The sequence below is a fragment of the Micromys minutus genome, assembly GCF_963924665.1.
Source record: "Micromys minutus genome assembly, chromosome: 2".
Lineage (NCBI taxonomy): Eukaryota > Metazoa > Chordata > Mammalia > Rodentia > Muridae > Micromys > Micromys minutus.
Window position 1 is genome coordinate 100,996,099 of NC_137971.1, and position 19,559 is coordinate 101,015,657.

General features: G+C 42.9%; 1 protein-coding gene across 2 annotated transcripts in view; it reads right to left on the reverse strand.

The window, feature by feature from the left end:
• PRCP (prolylcarboxypeptidase) overlaps positions 1-19,559 on the reverse strand; it is a 43,034-nt gene extending 23,475 nt beyond the window's left edge. For both annotated transcript variants that reach the window (XM_080911636.1, XM_080911635.1), the window contains exon 1: positions 19,395-19,559. In XM_080911636.1, the coding sequence (XP_080767762.1) occupies positions 19,395-19,550 (156 nt within the window). In that variant the 5' untranslated portion in view covers positions 19,551-19,559. The remainder of the gene's footprint in view (positions 1-19,394) is intronic.

Below are 19,559 nucleotides of genomic sequence, written 5' to 3' on the forward strand. Positions count from 1 at the left end.
AGGCACACATTTTAATAAGCTTGGCAAAAAACAAACTGACCATAGAAATAAACAGTTTAATTGACTGAGATATTCAATTCATGAAAGCCATTCATATTTAGGAAAAATTTCAAAACAAGAGGAAAGTTCAAATTTAAAATATCAACCATTTAAAATATCAACACAATTGAGTAAAGGCTCAGCACAACTGAGCCACCATAACTGGGAATTATGGTTGAAAATTCCATAGAAAAGCTGAGAAAAGCACTTTCTGATAGTGCTAGCTTCCAGAGTTTGTCCCTAGATGAAGAAGAGCTATTAGCTAACAGTAAGTTACTGAAGAAAGATGATTACATTAGAGAAATGCTAGTTATACAAAGATCCTGATTCAGACAAGTTATTAATGACATTTAAAACACCAGGAAAAACCAACGTAAAATACATCTTGATACCACAAACTAAACTCCTGTCTCTAGTGTGATGCTTTAATCTACCATCACAGATGGTCTGGTGGGCAGGGCACATATGCATACAATTGAAAAAACAAACAAGCAAAAGAAATACCCTCGAGCCTTTAGGATGGCAGAGGCAGATGCCTCCGTGATTCAGAGGGACAGTATTAATGTCACGCCTAGTCTGAAGCACGCTAGCTCCTCAGAGGGAAATGAAACTTTTCAGTGAATTACCAGAATTACCCCTGCCTCTGCCTCCCTAGTGCTGGGATTAAAGGTGTGCACCACCACTGCCCAGTTTACAAGAACTCTTCTTACAGTGTCAACAGCTTCCCGCCCCTCCCCCTTGAGGGCTTCCCTAACTATTAAGCCAGAACTGCGTAGTGAAATAAATATCCTTTGCACAACATGAATTTCCAGCCCCCGCCTGGTTCTTTCCCATCATCAAGAACATCAACTGCAGCTACAGGACTGAGTGTTTGGTACCCAGTGGTCACACACATGATCAATGTGCCCTCTGCAGTCTGAGACACACATTTCCAAGGCCTCCAGTGGGGACTATAGAAATCACAGCAGAAGCTAATCTTATCTGCCTGCTCAAGGCAGGCAGAGTGCAGCTGAGTGCAAAGGGCAAAGTAGGTCATAGTGCCCCAAGAGCCTCCCAAGCATGATCTGGAAAAGGAAGCACATTTCAGGTCATTCTCGGCAGTTCTTTCTAAAATAGAGTGAAAGAAAGTAGGAAGGAAGGGAGGGAGGGAGGAAGGGAGGAAAGGAGGGAGGGAGGAAAGGAGGAAGGAAGGAGGGAGGGAAGGAGGAGGGAGGGAGGAAAGAAGGAAAGAGGGAGGGAGGAGGGAGGGAGGGAGGAAAGAAGGGAGGGAGGAAGGAGGAGGGAGGGAGGAAGGAAGGAAGGAGGGAGGGATGAAGGGAGGAGGGAGGGAGGGATGAAGGGAGGAGGGAGGGAGGGATGAAGGGAGGAGGGAGGGAGGAAGGAGGGAGGGAGGAAGGAAAGAAGGAAGGAGGGAGGAGGGAGGAAGGAAAGAAGGAAGGAGGGAGGAGGGAGGAAGGAGGGAAAGAAGAGGAGGGGAGGGAGGAGGGAAGAATTACAAAGATGATTCCTACTTTGATTCATCATGTGCAAACATAGAAAGAATCTGTGAGCAAGGAGGGAAAGACAGCAAGATGGCATCCTCTAAATAAAATCTACAGAGGCAAAGATACTTGGGCAGTGAGGAGAAGAAAGAACACAGAGCACCGGCCCTGAGCTATCTCCAGTCATCTCCAGGTATTTCCATAACGTCTTAGGATAGGATGGTGACCCTCAGAGAAGTCACGTATTTCCCAAACACTGTGACTAACAGGAATCAGACACTGTCCTTTCTACATGCTGTGGCAAACATGGCTTCCCACCCCTGCTTCTGACATACACTAGATCTATCCTGCTATTTTCATAACGTACGGTTAGTTATGGATAGGGTGACAACAAACTTCTCCCCTTCACCAGGGGCCACTCAAGAATCTTCCTCTAAAATCTGTGGATGCAGCCATAAGCTGTTTACTCAGCCATATTCCCAAACAGGGAATGCTGGTCCTTGTGCTGACCTTGGTGATGGCCATTACTACAGTGTTACATTCAGCTCAGCTAACTCAACTGACTAAAGCAAACACAAAATCACACTTTCTCAACAGCCTTTCATTTTAGAAACTCACCCACAGTCATCTTATTTAGGCACTCAGATATATAATAATTGAAGCCAGAAATGGTATTAAAGATATGAAAGATATCCTTGGAGATAAACATGAAGACAGAGAGAGACAGACAGACAGACAGACAGACACACACACACAAAGAGAGAGACAGAGACAGAGAGAGACAGAGAGGGAGGAGGAGGAACCAGAGTCATATTTCTGATGAGTCAACATGCCTTAGGGAGGCTCTCATGAGTGCAACCCTAATCCAGAGATGAGGACATGAAGAACTCCCTCTATTCAGATGTGCATGCTGCAGATGTGTTTAAAGATTATGGCATTGCATTCTGTTAGCTTCTCAAATCGGATGTGACAATGTTCTCAAGCACATTTGATTCCTGAAGAAAGGACACACACTCTCATCATCTCCAAACAGAAAGGATACAAGCTCTCAAAGAAAGAGCCAAAATTGAGAATGACTATGGAATGTAAGGCAGACCCTGCGGCCATAGGGGAGAAGCCTGTGTATCTGGAGCCAGTCCTTCTAGACCACAGGCTAGAATAAAACAGAGGGTAATGGCCTGTCTTATGAATCAAATCACTGGGACTGACTCCCTATTTATTTCCTTTGATTGTAGCAAAGCGGTTCAAAGCCTGCTCAAGCGTTCGACACGTATTTGTGTCCACAACAGGAAGACGGAGCACTGGAGACTGAGTATAGCTTAAAGAATCAGAGGCAATGGTGCTCCTGGATGACACTGCAGTGACGGCAAAGAAACGATGACAAGAGGAAGATGAATTTTACACACAGGAATTATTCTTCCCTCCACTTCACTGCCAATCACCGAGGTCTTGCTTGCACCCTCTGGTTTGGTGTCAGGGTTGAGCCTAAGACTTTATGCTTGCTTAGCACACACTACAAAACAAAAACCAAACAAAAGCACAAAATGAACAAAACGACATCCTAGAGTCCACAGGACGGATGGTGGGCACTTCCTAAGCTATTCTTCAAATATAAAATATACAATGACACCCTATTTATCTTCAAGGGATTTTTTTTTTTTTAGTTTTTTTTTTTTTACTTAATTGTATGTTTGTTTGTCTGAATGTACGTCTGTATACCATGTGAGTGCAGTGTCCAGGAATACAGAAGGCATCAGATCCTCCGGACTAGAGCTTTTATCATGGAGTTGTGAGTAACCATGTGGGTGCTGAGATTTGAACCTCTGGAAGAGCAGCTAGTGTTCTTAACCACTGAGCCATCTCTGCAATGCCATAACACCTCACTGACACATTTTTGTCTACAATAACCAGGAGAGACACAGCAGTTCCTTCTTTCTATACTATGTTTTACAAAAATTCTTTAAAAAGAGATTCATAGAAATACAATATTACAAAAGTGACAAGGAAATGAAAAACAAAAAACAGTGATCTATTACAGGAGTAGTCCTTTAAAAAAAAAAGTGAGATTCAGCTTTTTGCACTCACCTATTAGCCAGAAGGAGAAGAGAACTAGAGAGTATTTTGCTTTCACACCATTTTGGCAACTCAGAATGACAGCAGCTACCACAATACCTTTGTACAAGGCAGATACTGCCAATACTCAGCATGTTTCTAAGTATGAGGTTATTTTACTAAAATTACTAACAATTTTGTTGAATACAAATTAAGCTCTGAGCTTTCCTTTTATTTATTTTTTAAATGCTAAGGGCATTTTTATTTTTAATATTTATATTTGTGTATGTGTGTGAGAGACAGAGACAGAGAGACAGAGATTCTGCAGTTGCTATGAAAACAGAGCCAACCTAACTCCAAGAAGAGCATGACCCAAAACAATGAAAATAGAGTGCATAGTTCTCAAGATCAAATTTGTGCAGACAAGTTTACGGTATTTGTCTAAGGCTAGATACAGTAAGTAGGTAGAGATCTTCTATAAAGAGGCTATAATAGGGGAGGATGGGCAAGACAGTTACTGTCATCAACACTGCCTGCCATAAAGTAAGAAATACCCAAGCTACATACAGGTCTTCACCACCATAGACAAATGCAGGTACTATTCGCTGGCTAGAAACAGGACTTAACTAGGCAGGGACTTTTGCCTGTCTAATGCTAAGTTACCAATAAATTTAATAATGCCTGATATGTATATTTGTATATACATATATATATACACATACATACATATATACTCATATATATATATGACACAGTGAGTGGGTTGAAGATGAATGCCTGCATTTCTTGCACAGCGTTTTAACTTGGAAGATATTCCATTCTGAAGAGTAAATTTCTCGCCAGGACAAAGACACACAACATACAAGTATTTCAAAGGCAGCCAAAAAGCAGTACATGATGCCAAGTAAGAATTTAAGTTTACATTTCCTGTTTTATTAAATATAAAATGACACATTACTGTTTTTCCTTTATAATCTCGTTTTTACAATGTATTCATTTTTTTTTTTTAATGTGTAGGAATAATCTGTCTGCAAGTACACCTACATTCCAAAAGCAGGGAATCAGATCCCTTTATAGATGGCCATGAGCCACCACATGGATGCTGGGAATTGAACTCAAGATCTCTGGAAGAGCAGTCAGCATTCTTAACCAATGAGCCATCAAACCAGCCCTTCCTTTATAATCTCTTGTTTTAAATGTCCCTATACATATTCTCCTGACACCATCGTTATAATTTTATGCCATGCCACATTCCAGAAATAAAGGCTAGAATCTACTTTAGTGAAAACAGATGAAGACAACCCCCAACACATAAGAAATGAAAGACAACCATACAATTTTCATAGAGGCATGATGCATGTAACTTACAATCCACTCTTGCATTCCTTCAGCTCTGGGGCTGTATTCACTTCCCAAATCTTCTCCATCCAAACATTCCGGTTCCAGTCCTCATATAACCCTATCTCTAAAGTCCTCAAAACACGGATCACACTCTCGTTCAATTAATATCTCCTTTTAAATATACCCCGTCTAAATTCCATGCATAGCATATAGTTTGACAAGTCACTTGAGCACTGTTCCCTGAAAGTACAGAGCTAGGGAAATATTATAGGCATAACTTCACTAGCCCAGACCGACTTAAGAGACTCAGGGAAGCTGGACTTGATTAAGCAGCACCTCCTGAAAGATGCGTATCTTCACCTCTACGGGACCTTGTTTAGGAACTGGATCCCTGCAGATATAAGAAGTTGAACTTGCAGTCTCGATGAGGTAATTCTTATAAAGAAATGGAAACGAGCACAAAATGAACGCAGTGTGCAGATGCAGACCAAGCGGAGATGGCCGTGTGGCAGTGCAGCCAAACAGCTGCACACTGTGAAATACCCAGGGTCACCAATGAACCCCAGCAGTCCGGAGAGAGGCATGGAAGAAACAAAAACAAAAATCCTCTCCCTTGAGCCTCTGTGGTGTTGGAGTGAGAATGGTCCCTACAGGCTCCTGTGTTTGAATACTTGGTCCCCAGTTGGAACTATCTGGGAAGATTGGAAGGCGTGGCCTTGGAGGAGGTGTGTCACCAGTGTGGGTTTTAAGGTTTCAAAGACTGGAACCATTCATTACCACTGTGTCTCTCTACCTCCTACTCGCAGATCATTTCTCAGCTGTTCCTGCCACTGTGCCTTTGCTCCACACTCAAGGACTCTATAGCCTCTGAAACCGTAAGGCCAAATGAAGCCCCTGCTTTTATATGAAGTTGTCTTGGTGTCTTATCCCAAAAATGGAAAAGTAGCTAAGATAGCCCCCAACAAGGACCCAATCCTGACCACATCTTGTTTGAACTTGTAACCTCCAGAAGTGAAAGACTGTTTTCACTTTCAGTCTTATAGTTTTTTTGCTCCAAAAGCCAGTTTTCATAACCATCAATAGTGTAAAATGCCACCACCTTTGCAGTATTTTGTGTTTTCTTGGTGACAACCATTCTGAGATGAAGTCTCCATGTTATTTTGATCTGGATTTTCATAATGACTATGGAAGTTGAACATATTTTTACATATTTATTAGTCATTCATGATTCTTCTTTTAAAACCCATGGCTCTAGTCACGACAGTTAAGACATGAAATCAGCTAGGATGTCCAACAACAGATGAGTAATGAAAATATGGTATACATTCACAGGAAATTTTATTTGGCCATAAAGAATAGAATTATATTATTTGCAAAGAAATGAATGATAGGGATCATTAAATTAAGTGAAATACATCAGATAAATGTTACTGGTTTCCTATCATATGCACAACCTAGATTTCCATAATACATATATATATATACACACATACAGATGTAGATGTAGATACAGACAGAGATATAGACAGGCACACACATAGAAAATGAAAGCGGGATTATTCAGGAGGATGAGGGAGATCTAAAGAGCCTGGAAAACAAGAGAAGGTAATATAGAAAAAAAAACAAACATTGCCAGTTTTCTCTAGAATGCTGAATCTAGATTCAAAAGTCTATATAGATGGATGACCCTATGTGGCATGATAACAGAGGACAAACACTCTGGGGACTAGGACAGTGATAAACTTTATTTCAGTATGGTCCCTGCCACAACAAAATGGGGGTTAGACAGCAAGCACGGTGCTTGCCAGAAAATTGCTCTACCGCTGACCTTTATCCTCAACCAAAAACCTGTGTGTGTTAAGAAAGGAATATGCAAAAATTATATGAGGCCACCATTACAATAAAATACAAATTATCCTCACCGGGAGAGAATCCTCTGGAAATGGCACTTGTGACAAACAATAACTTAGAAAACATACAATGCTCTTTTTATAGATGATTGTGTTGAAAACATATTATTTTGTTACACTGAACAAATGTATGATTTTTAGAGGACATGAGGAGAAAATGAAATTTACAAAGTCCCCACAGGAACAGGATCTGCCCAAGGAAGCAACTAAAGAAAGCAATCCTGAGCTCTTTTCCTTCTGGGGAACTCCAACGTCAAATTCAATACTGATTTACTACAAAAGACCTGCAGGGACTTCTTATCATCATCTTAAAAACACACTCCACAGACCACTCATTGTTTGAAGCACTGTAAAAAAGATAAAGGAAGGGAAAAAGGACATCCTCAGCTAAAACCAAAACTCAGAACAATAGCAGAGAGTTCAAAAGGGACCCTGTGGCTTCCTTTGATTACTTTCAGGTGCTCTGGCACTACATCAACATCTTGGCCGGCAGCTGCCCAGAGTTAATAGGTGCACAAACAAATGGCCGTCACTAGCTAAACACACTCACCAGACACACATTCCTTCACTAACCACTGTTTGGCAATTAGCCGGGACGTGAGGATGAACAAGGCCCACGTGGTCAGTGTGGTCCCCGTGCTTACAGTCTGGTGCCAAATCACAGGAAAAGTAAACACTCAAGCACACCAGTTTTATGCTGACAGATAATTGCAGACGTCAGTCAAACAGGGGACACCTGGCATGCACAAAGCCCCGGGCTTCATCCTCAACACCCTAATAAAATAAAATGAGCATGTCTTATGCCTATGCGACTATAAACTCCAAGGTAGAAAGGAAAAAAAACAACAACAACAACAACAACAACAAAAAAGTGTCACATTCTGAGGTCACCTAAGGTACAATAAATACTCTACCATTTATACTTAATAAAGGGACCTCTCCCTTCAAAACTACAGTGCTGGCCATCTGCAATGAGAAGGTAATTATCACCACTGGCAAGTGACATTTTCTTCCCACGGCCTCTGACCTCATAGAGCTCACCATGTGGGAATGACCCTTTAGTCATCTTCAGAAGAGATGAGATCCTGCCTTCCTCTTGCCAATGACAAGGCAGTGCAAGTCAGAAAACCCTCACCACGCCCCACAGATACACAAGCACATGAGCACTGAGGGAAAGCCAGGGAGGATAAACAACGTCTAAGGAAAGATAGAAGCAAATGTGTATTATACCCACCCGCCCTTGTTAAAAACAGGCATTAATTGTCAAGGAAGGAAGTCTGTAAACCATTAGAGTCAGTGGGAGACACACTATGTGCCACTCAGCATCCTGAACCGGTCTTTGCAGACACCCCACTTCTACATGGACGATGCTAGGATTCACGACTGCCATAGAAAGTAATTTTGGAAGAGTCAGTGTGAAGTAGAGTTGGAGTTTTTTTTTTCTTTTCTTAAAGTTTTATCCAAAATTTACATTAAAGGAGAAAAGCCAAGAAGGGTGTAGGTCTTCAAGGAGTCTTGCATTCTGACCAATAGCCACACGATTTTCATCTAGTACGTGATGCATTGCATCATATCCACCCGTTATCCCTCCCATTGCAGCCATACTCCCACTGACCCCCTTCTATTTCCAATTAGAATCCTCCCCTCTCCTTTGACGTCACATCTCTGGAGAGGGGCAGGCATGTACCACAGCTCACATGGAAATCAATGTGCAACTGTGGGTGGTAATCCTCACATCCAGAGATAGGTTTCTTTGTTTTTCAACATTGTGTGAGCTCAGCTGCTTGACCATGAGTTTTGCAGGGATCTTCCTTTTTTCAGCTCCTATGTCTCCATAGACGTACTGTGATTACGGAGGCATTACTATACTCAGCTGCGTGTAAGCCTGAGGAATTCAGAGTGATATCTTCCTGTTTCCATGACAATTGCTTTTACCCAGTTCCTTTTTAATGACCCGGTTTTAAGCAATTAGGACTTAAGCATTAGGACTGCTTATAGGAACGTGGGCACCTTACCTGTGACTACACCACTAAAGACTATGTTTCTCCTTCCCCTATAAGCCCTAGGAGGATTTTCATGAGCTCCAAGCTCTTCCATGAAAGGTGAAAGATGGAGCACCACCCTGTGCAGGTAATCACAGTTTCTGTAATTTCAGAAGTCCAATTGCTATGTCATGCCCAAAAGACTCCAATCCTTCCTCAGGCTTACATTCTTTTTACCCCATCTTCTGCAATTTTCCCCGAGCCTAGGAGAGAGCAATGTAGATTCATGGCTCAGCTTTCAACAGACACTTATTCTCAGCCCTTTAATGAGTTATGAGACTGCAGTTATTGCTGTCCACTGAAGAGAGAAGTTTCTCTGAGCAAAGCTGAAGGCAGTATTATTCTAGAAGCATGAACATGATTATTCAGGGTGTGGTTTGACAGGGGCATCACGTCCATTTAGCAGAACAGCACCAGTAGTGCCCCCACTAGGGAATATGACCTCCTTAGCCAAGGGCTTTCTATGGATTCTCTCCTGTTGATGTCTCCCATAACAAACTACTACTAGACTAGTGAGTGGGTCTGGCCAACTGGAGGCCCTGTACACGGGGTCCACACTAAGAGAGCCTGCTGATGACCATCCAGCCCCAGCAGCCTGTATGGCACCTCTGACACAGTGAAGGGTAGCTAGCAGGAAGGAAGGCTCTCCCAGTCTCTCCAAGGCCTGTGACCAGAACATGTGGCTTCTCCAGCTACAGGGTCTTATAATGTAGTTGTGGTGTGCAACCAACATTCACCTATATTTTGAATGTTTAAGGGCCATCCTGAACAACTCACAGGGAGACAGCCCACCCCACACTGGGATTTTCACAAAGGAAATGTGGCATCTGACAGTAGCATTATCCATGTGTCCAGGATACCTCCATTCAAACATCTCTAGGTTTTAAATTAACCCAGCAGGTGTCGGGATGGCTTTTGGCTTCTCCTGCATATTAGCTTTGGCTAAGCCCCTGTCAATCCCATCTTCTCCTCCCTCCTCTGCCACCATCTTCCCGCTTAAACCTTTGTACCCTTATTTAAAACCTTTTTATAAAATTATTGTCACTAGGAGGGCAATGTTTACAGTGAACTTTGTGAGTGGTAACAAAATACTCTCCGCTGGTGAGAACGTTCACCCAAACTGTAGAGTGAGGGACTCTTTTTGCTTCTGGCGCCCCCCTTTTCTTTGTGGATCTTGTTTAAAAGATAAATACGAAGTCTCTTCCTCAGACAGACCCATCCTCCTGCAATGAAAGTTGTTTTCACCATAGACTTTGGCCTCCTCTGAGATCCCAGGTTCTTTTCTGATACCTTATGCTCACCCTGGTGTAGACTTGTACCCAGCCTTCTCTTTCCATCTTGGGAATCATTCATTTTTCTGTGAGCTAATCTGACATTAACAACCTGTTTTTTCCTAAATGATGTGAGAACCTATCACATGATCAGGAAGAACATCATGGGCTGGGCAGAGGTGTGGACTGCTGAAGACAACTTCTCACCAGCGGTAGCACTGGAGAGCAGACTGAGTGAGTAATCCGTGCAAGGGCAAATGGAGATCTATAGGTAACTAGACTTGGTCATGCTTCCTTTAACTACCCAGTAAGTTTGACCAGGAGACAGTTAACCACCGTACAAATGCAGCAGGTCTGGTGACAACGGCTAAGTTACAGAACCAATCCAAGTGTCCAACAGAGACATGGACAGCGAGAATGCGGTTTATACGCAGTTCCATTTCATTCTTCTTTACTGCTGAAAAATACATTAAGAAGACATTTCCTGCTGATCACCTTCACAGAGAGAGAAGACACTTCCCGATGTCGTTCTGCAGCTGGATCGGTTAGTATGACTGTATGGAGGTGCATGCCTGTTTTGAGACAAGGTCTTTCACTGGCCTGGAGTCAGTCAAACGGGCAAGGCTGGACAGCCAGCAAGTGCAAGGGATCCACCGTCTCCACCACCCCAGGGCTGGAAGTGACACATGCAGGCTGCCACACTCAGGGTTTCCGGGGATCAAACTCTGGCCCCCATGCTTCCTCGGCAAGCACTTGACTGACTGAGGGTCTTCTCAGCCCACCTTCTCCCAATGTTCTCATTTTATTACCCTTTCTACAGCCACTGTCTATACCAAAGAAATGCCTGGAACTAAGCTGTTACCTTCTGAATCTTTGTAGGTGAGCTGGAAGGATCGAAATAAAATTCTCCCCGCAGCTTGTAGATTATGAAAGGAACAGAATGAAAACAGACCTACTCTCAGGTGCTGCTCATCAAGAAGAGGCAGACCCTTGGGATATAAACTTATGACTATCACCATCCCCCAGACATGCGGCTCTTCCTTATTTTGATGCCTGTCAAAGTGCACAAGAGGGAAGGCAAATGAAACAGACTAAGAAGATTTGTGAAGACAGCATCCTAAGTACACTAACATGCAGCATCCCACAGAAGAACACGGATGACTTCCAAGACAATGCTCTAGTTTTTTAAAACGGGTTAAGAAGTCAGATGTGGTGGCACATACCTGTAATCCAAGCACTTTGGATGTAGACACAGATGGATCAGTTTAAGGCTAGCCTGCCTACAGAACTGAGAGCCTGCCTAAAGAAGACAGGGGTGGCACATTACTGGAAGGATACAAAACAAGCACCATAACACAAGGAAGGAAAAAGATACCCGCCACCATAGGAGGATAAAGTGCTGGCCAGTCGGGCTCTCCAGATTGTGGGATGACTCCTGGCTGTGGCAGTGCCTTCGACGGAGCTTTAGACAGGGAGATGACTGGATGAGACTGATAAAGGCAGGAAAGGCTAACAGAGCCAATGGAAGGGAACAATGTGAGCTGCAGAACAGAGGCAGGAAGGGAGAGAACATGTGCGGAGAACAGATTGGAAACTCAGCAGTGGGCTGCAGCCACACAGTGAAAACCTGTCAGTGCTTCAGGATTCTCTTCTCCCATGCCTCCCTGTGGTCCACGCTGATGTGAACTCACAACCCTCCAACCTCAGTCTCCCAAGTGCTAGCATTACAGGCATTAGCCATCAACACAGGCTCCGAGAGTGTTTTTAATGCAGAAAACAGTAAAGAGCCAGGGCACATTCTGAGCAGGAAAGCGGCTTGATTTACAAAATTAATGTGACCCACAGAACAGTGGAAAGGGATCTTCAGGGACAACCAACTGCTGTCCTCTTCCAGAAGTTAGGGTGTCACATCAATGGAATTACAACAACAGGGTGTACACAAACGAAAATAATAGACTACAAGTGGAATCAATTCAAGCATCATAGGCTCAAGGAGTTCAAAAGAAAGAAGAGCAACTGACCGCTCAGGCTTTAAGGTCTTTCTGCTCAGGTCCAGCGTCCTTCCCTCAGAGAAGCTGTCCTCACACACAGGCACGCCAGACACTGCTGTGCTTAGCTTTGCCAACTGCTGTAGCCCACATCCACACACGCATCATGCCTAACCACCCCGACTATTTCGTGATAACTGTTACAAGTTGTAATCTTCTTTGTTATTATTTTGTGTTTCTGCCCTCATGTAGGTCTTTATACCGAATGTGTGAAGTACCTTTGGAGGCCAGAAGAACGCACTGGACCTGAGACTGGATTTGTTGTGAACGGCCATGTGGGTGCTGCAGCTCGTAACCACTGAGCCATTGCTCCAGTCCCTCAGGTGTAATCTTAATGTTTGTTTGTTATATTTTTGTTGCCCAAGCAGAAAATAAGCTCCTTGGGAGAAGTCAATTTGCTGTCTCCAAAGCCATGACTGATGTACATATATGTATCATCAGATGTTTGGTAAAATAATGAGACCGGTTCTGAGTAAGACCTACAAGAAATGTCACAGAGAAATACCAGGAGGCAAACTGAAATGGTGGTTAAACTAGATAACACTATGGTTCCGTTTCCCCATGAATAAGCTACAGGCATGAGAGCCAGGCTCCCGTTGAGAATCAGTAAGTTAATATGTGTAAAGTGCTCGGAACACTGCCTGGCACATAGTGCTGGCTCAGATGATGTCGATTCTGTACTACTAGGATTATGTGGGGGTGAGGGGAAAGAGGCATGGGTTTAGGGAGGACCAAATGGAGATGGGCAGGGAAGGGCTCATGGGAGAAACCATGGAAGTGAGTATATGAATGCCTTCCTGCTTCAGCCAGAAGGAACTAAAAGCAGACACAAGGGGGGGGGGGGGGGGAGTCAAAGGGTCAGAGCTAATGCCTACTCTGGACTGATTTCTGTGATTTTAACATCCTTTCAGACACCCCCAAATTCTGTCTCTCTCAATATCTTCCTAGTACCCCCAGAGTTGGGATAGGTATGCTCCTTGCTTCTATGTTCCCATTTTTTCCTCCCCAATTCCTGCGTTAAAATGTCACTGTCAAGCTAGACAACGCTGCCAGCTCTCTTGTGCAATCACCAGTGACCCTGTTTGTCCATATCTCGTCCATGGCAGTTTTACCTCCATGCTTTCTACCACCCCACACACCTGTGAAATTGTTCTTAGGTGTCTTGTTGCATTTTCTTCCATCTTGCACTTCTTCAAATCCTAGACCTTGTCATCCCGGGTCACACCAACCTTGTGGTGAGTGTCCAGCATCCCACTTCCAATCAGCCATTGCTCTTCACTACTTCTGTCATGAGCCCCTCAGTCCTGAGGCCTCACTACTGCCCTTAACCCCACTCGGCCTCACTCCCCTGCTTACACAGCTTAAATCCTGTGGCCGATGCAAGTGTTCGATGGTCACATCTCACCTGGCTGTCTGGGCTGCCTGGGATCACGTGATCCTCCTGTCTCTGCCTCCCGAGTACAGAAAGTGCAGCATGTTTCACCATCCTCAGCCAAGATGAACATCCGTCTATATAGCAGCGTCTTCACTAGCTCCTCTGCTGTGCTTTTGCAGCCTTGACTTTATAGCTCATTGGAATATTAAAACAGCTGCAACTGTGCTTCCTGCTCTACCTTTCTTCTGAACTCCCGGCTCAAGTGCACACCTAGAACAAGTTCTTTATCTCCTCCCAACCCCAAGCACGTATCCCCCCTAAGCCTTCCCGTCTTAGTACCTGACAATTTCATCTTCCAACATGGTCAGGTCAATAAACCACGGAACCATCTTCAACTTCCACTATCTCTTAGCCCACAGCGAATCCATCAACTGTATCTTCAAAGAAACCCCTGAACTTGAGCATTTCTCATGCTTCCACCACAATGCTAGTAATTCAAGCCAACAGTGTAATCTGAATTATTATTAATTTTTGCAGTAGCCTACTCCTCTTGCTCGAGCTGAATCCCTTCCACAGTCTGTTCTTAACAGCCAGATCATGTCTGTTAAAACACCAGTCAGAACACGTCACTCTTCTGCTGTTAATATTCAAAAGGCTTCTCACCTAATCCTTAATAAAGACTCAATTCTTTATAATAGTCAAGGTCCCCATGTAGTCTGTCCCGTTACTTGTTCCCCACTTCTTTCCTGACACATGCACCCTAGCCACACTGGCCTTAGACTTGTTCTCACCATACATGCACCTATCTCTTGAGTTTGTGTCCCTCATCACCATACAGAAGATTCTCCCTCTACTCACGAGAATAGTGATTAGAATAAAACAAGCAACCAATAAGCAACAGGAGAACTTAAAGACACATTTGCAGTGGTTTGGCTGTTGTTTGTTCCCTCCACAGACTCACGTGCTGAGAGTACGGCCATGAGCAAAGATGTTGGGAAGCAGTGAAAGCTGTAAGAGGTGGAGCCTAGTGGAAGCTAATTAGGCCATTTGGGGTCACACTCCTCTACAAAGTTAACTCAGGAAATGAGATTTCCTAAGACTTGTTATAAAAGAAGGTTAGGCCCTGCAGTGAGAGGACGCAGTCACCGGACTCAGTGCCGTACTGCTGCCTAAGCTGTCATACGCAACACTGTTCTGTTATTTACAAAGTTCTCACCTTCAGACACTTTGTTGGCTCGGTGGGAAACGGATTAGTGCAATACGATGCACTCCCTCATCTGTTTTCCTTTACCACTGATGCATGAACATTTTTCTATACTACCATATGTGCCTCGAGACCATAATTTTTAAGAGTAATAAGACCCCACTTTATAAATACACCACAAATTAGTTGCAGTTATTTTACAAATAGAATAAACAAGATGTGTCTTCCTTTGATTTTTCTAAATTCCAGGAGTCTCACTTTTAAAATGGACAACAATCTTACGAGATTGTTATAAAGGATAAATTATATTGTGGAAAATAAGCAGATTCACCAGGGATTTTTATTATTACTTACAACAAATAGGCATCATAATGTCAAAAAAAAAAAAGAGCAGAGATATTAAAAGTAGCACAATTATTATCCTTTAATAGCTTGATCAAGTCAATTTCTATAACTTCAACTAAAACCTACATTTCAAGAAAGTGTTGTGATATATCCAATTAGATATGAAAGACTAAGCATGTAGCTCAGCGACAGAGCACTTGCCTAGCATGGGTAAAGCACTGCCCAAAAGAAAGATACATAGTATCTGCCCCAGAATATATACTCAGTAAATGTTCATTCACTTACAATTAGCAAAGGACAACTAGGACTTTTAAATACTGTGAGCCATAACAAAATATTTTTATAATTCTCCTCCATCCATATTTTTTTTCAATATATATATAATAAAAATTATCAATGTAGAACTATCTTTAGGTGCAATTATGTATGCGTGTGCATGTGTGTGTGTTGTCTGTGTAGGAAAGCCAGTGGTATCAGATCTTCCTGGCATCATAGGCTATATGAGCCACTTCATGGATGCTGAGAACCAAACTCTAGTCCTCTCTTCAGGGGAGTCTGAGGGAGGAGGATCTCAGCAGGACCCCATCCGAGTGGGGGTGCAGGGGGAGTAAACACCTGGCTACCGTGTAGCACTGTGTACGGCGTCAGAAGTGAAGACAGTTAAGACATACCACAAGGGCTCGTCCTCACTGATATTCTTCCCTCTCCAATCTGCCTATAAGCAAGCAAACTGAAGTCACAAATATGCAGTGGTAGAAATGACAACTGTTGAGCTGAAATGTACTTGGCTTATATCTTGTTCAAAGTGGAGATGAAAACACTGCACTGGACCAAGGGCAATCACCACTGTGTTATATCCCAAATCTGTGCCACACTGCAGCTCCTTCTGCAGAGCACTACAGACTGGAGGCTCTCATGACAAAATTAAAGGTGCATCAGAGATGAGCATGGCTGACGTCATTCTAAATGTTAGTACAGGATAGTTGAGAGAGTTTACGCAACTGGCCAAGATCATTCACAATTAAAGGGCTGAATCTAGAATATACACTGAAATGTCTGTGTCTAGATCTCATAAAGCACAAAAGGTGCTAACAGTTAAAACCCTAAAGTTAATTTGTAGTTAGTTACATTTTAACATTAACTGATAAAATGTTAGACACTCACCTACTACAAAAAAAAATATATTTTAGTAGTCTTAATAGTAAAAGGCCATTCCAACAATATCTATTACCAAATTTTCCCTCTACATTTTGCCAAAATTCAAAATTGTATAGAAAAAAAAACAGAAATTGTTTGCTATTCTTTTTACATGTTTACATGAAGAAAAAACCATATCACAAAAGAAAAACATTAATTCCTATGTAACAAGTCTATTAACTTATAAAACAAAGATTTTCAAATAAAATGTAGCAGAAAAAGTTCAAAGAGATTTTCATGTTTTCCAGAATAACAATTTTAGCTATAATGATGCATTAAGTGTATTATTCTGAATAAAGGGAAGAAAATTAAAGAACTAAGCAACAGGAAGATAATTATTGCTTAGCATTTCCTGGCTGCCCAGCGACATGCACTGTGCTACATCCGCACTCTACACATATCAACTCACTCCTGAACAACCCGTGAGATGTGTAGTACATTTATCATGTCTGCTAACTATAATAGGGGCTACCTCCAAGTAAGGCATCAGTTTACGCAGATGGGGCAAACCCAAAGTTCATTCTCAAAGCAGTTTGTCTCTCTAGAACCTCTCTGTTCTCAATTATCATCCACCCTCCATAATGTAGATTAAAGTCAATCTATCACATCTAAGAGGCCAGTTCCATGATCTCCAAGACTCCTTCTAGAAACGTTTCTATCATCAAACACAGCAACAGTGAAGAACTCATACAACTTTAGTTTTACTCTGGGCCTAAGGGAAAGGTCATCAGCAGAAGCCAGTGTGAGAGAAAGAAGAGCACAAGGAAGAAGTGAGAGATTATTATCTTCTTCCAAGTAGCTGCTTACAGCTGCATTTTAGCAGACAACAGGCCACTGGGGTAAACGCTGGGAAGGGGACACCAAACAGGAACAGAAAGCAGAACTGAAAGGAGGTGTGTCGTCTACATACCCGGGCCGCTGATGAGCTTGGCCCATGAGGCCCACACTGGAACAAGACAAAAAGTAGCAGAAACACTGAGCAGAAGCTACGAGGAACAGCTGGGGAATGACCAGCAGCTTCCAAAACAGGCACAGTCACAGCTATGCAGACATAGCCCAGTGTCTGGGCAACAAGACAGATAAAGTACTCAAGCTGAAAAGAGAAGAGATAAGAAATTCAGGGAAACAAAGGCAAAGGTTGAAGAAAGCCCTTTTGGTCACAGGTAGAATTAAGAAATCTGGCAAAATGTGCTGTTCCTTGTGCTTGGGATTGTGGTGACCCTTGATTCTATTTCTATTTAAACATTTGCCTTGCTTGCTAAGATATCTCTTGCCACTTATGGCTAGGATGATATGTTGTCTTGGAGCTGTGCTATATATTTAAGAATAAACTTGTATTAAGAATGTGTAAGTGGGGACTCAGAAGATAGTGTAGTCAGTAAAGAGCCTGAGTTCTGAATCTCCCTCATATGCACACTCTAAAAAACTGGGCATGGCTTCTGCCTATAATCCCAGACCTGAGCAGGCAGAGACAGGAAAATCTTGAGTGCTCATTGGCCAGCGAGCCTGAATTCAGTGAGAAATCCTCTCTCATAAAGTTAGATGGGAAACAATGAAGGAAGAAACTAACTCTGCAAACACCCACACATATGTGTAACTGTAAACACATGCAGATATCCACACAGACACACATATACCACATAAATACACACACACAAGGAGATATTGAGCACAGTTGGTGCCTGCCTAACACGAAAAAGGCCTTGGTTTAATTCCCAGCACATCAGTAAGACATGGCAGTAAAAGTATCTACAAGCCCAGAATATAAAGTCTTGCTGAATAAAATGAAAAATCAACTAGCTGTGATGATTTGACCAGCTATGTCCCATAGACTCATGTGTGTCAACGTTTTGTCCACAGGGAGTGGCACTACTAGGAGATATGGCCTGTTAAAGTGTGTCACTGTGAAGGTGAGCTTTGAGGTTATATATATGCTCAAACTCCCAGTCCCTTGATGCCTGAAGAGCCAGATGCAAAACTCTTGGCTCTTCCAGAGATTAAAGGGGCTGTCCCAGAAAGACTTCTGCTACCTCAGCTAAAATTCAAATGTTTTCTTTCTTTTCGTTTTAGAGACCCAAACTCAATTTTCTAGGTCTTTTTTTTTTTTACTTCAAAATTAATTTGTTCTACAACCCCACGTCTTCACTCTTCCCCAAATTCCTAGTCAAACTTCCTATCAGTAACCATGCACCAATACTGTCTACTTAGGACAGCAACTCTGCCAAGTTAGTCATCACTGCAGCCTTCTTCCGTCAACCAAGACACTTGGCCCAGAAACTAACTGGAACCTGTCCAAGTTTACAGAGTGAGGCCGGAATCCTAGTGTAATTTCTAAAGCCAAAATCAGACTACTGTACTCTTTCTAATCCAGTGACTTGTGCATTCAGGCCTCAAGAGACTCCTAGAACTATATATAGAGAGAGAATTGTATATCCTTGTCATATCAGAGGACACAGGTACTTTTCCATTCAGACCTACGGGGTGATGTCTCACGGTGCAGCCAAATACAAAGGCACTGGAGAAGCCCATCTTAAAACTGAGAACTCAAGTGAAAGACCAGAGAGACCTGATCCTTGCCCTCACCTCCGGTCTGGATACAGACCTTCAGCCTCATTTCGGCTGAGTGAGGCAGTTTAGTGAAGCGAATAGGCTGGCGCTTTACACTCTTATATTACGTAATGGGTATGTTAGAATTTGTGTTGAGACCTAAAGGTCAAGTTAGCCTCCATACATTAGAATTTGAGTTGAGAGATATGGGGTCAAAGGTTTCCATAATTTGGTTTTGGCCAAGGTTAAAAAAAAAAGTTTAGATTGAGGCATTTTCTGAGATGATGTGTTAAAAATTATGTATCCTGGACCTCCAGAACTGGAGAATAAATTCCTCGTGGTCTCTGTTGGGGGAACACTCGAATAATTAAGGCTTAAGGCCACCGTCCAGAAAATGTGAACTAAAACCAAGTCAAGTCCTAAGTATCAGAGTCTGAATTTTGGAGTGGGCAATGGTGCTCCATCAAGCTGTAACAGACAAGCAAGGTACGGGACGGTTGGGACGTGGGACCTAAAACCCTCACTCCCCAGCCTCCGCTTACCTTCTGTTGGAAGTAAAAAACAGAGTAGTTACTGGCAGGGTCGGGTGTGGGGTGAGTTGACAAGAGCGGGCTGCCGAGAGTCTTTAGCCTAGGCCGGGTGGTTGTGGCGGCCCCGAGTGATAGGAGAGGCAGGAGCAGGAGAGCCCAACAACCCATGGCTCGAGC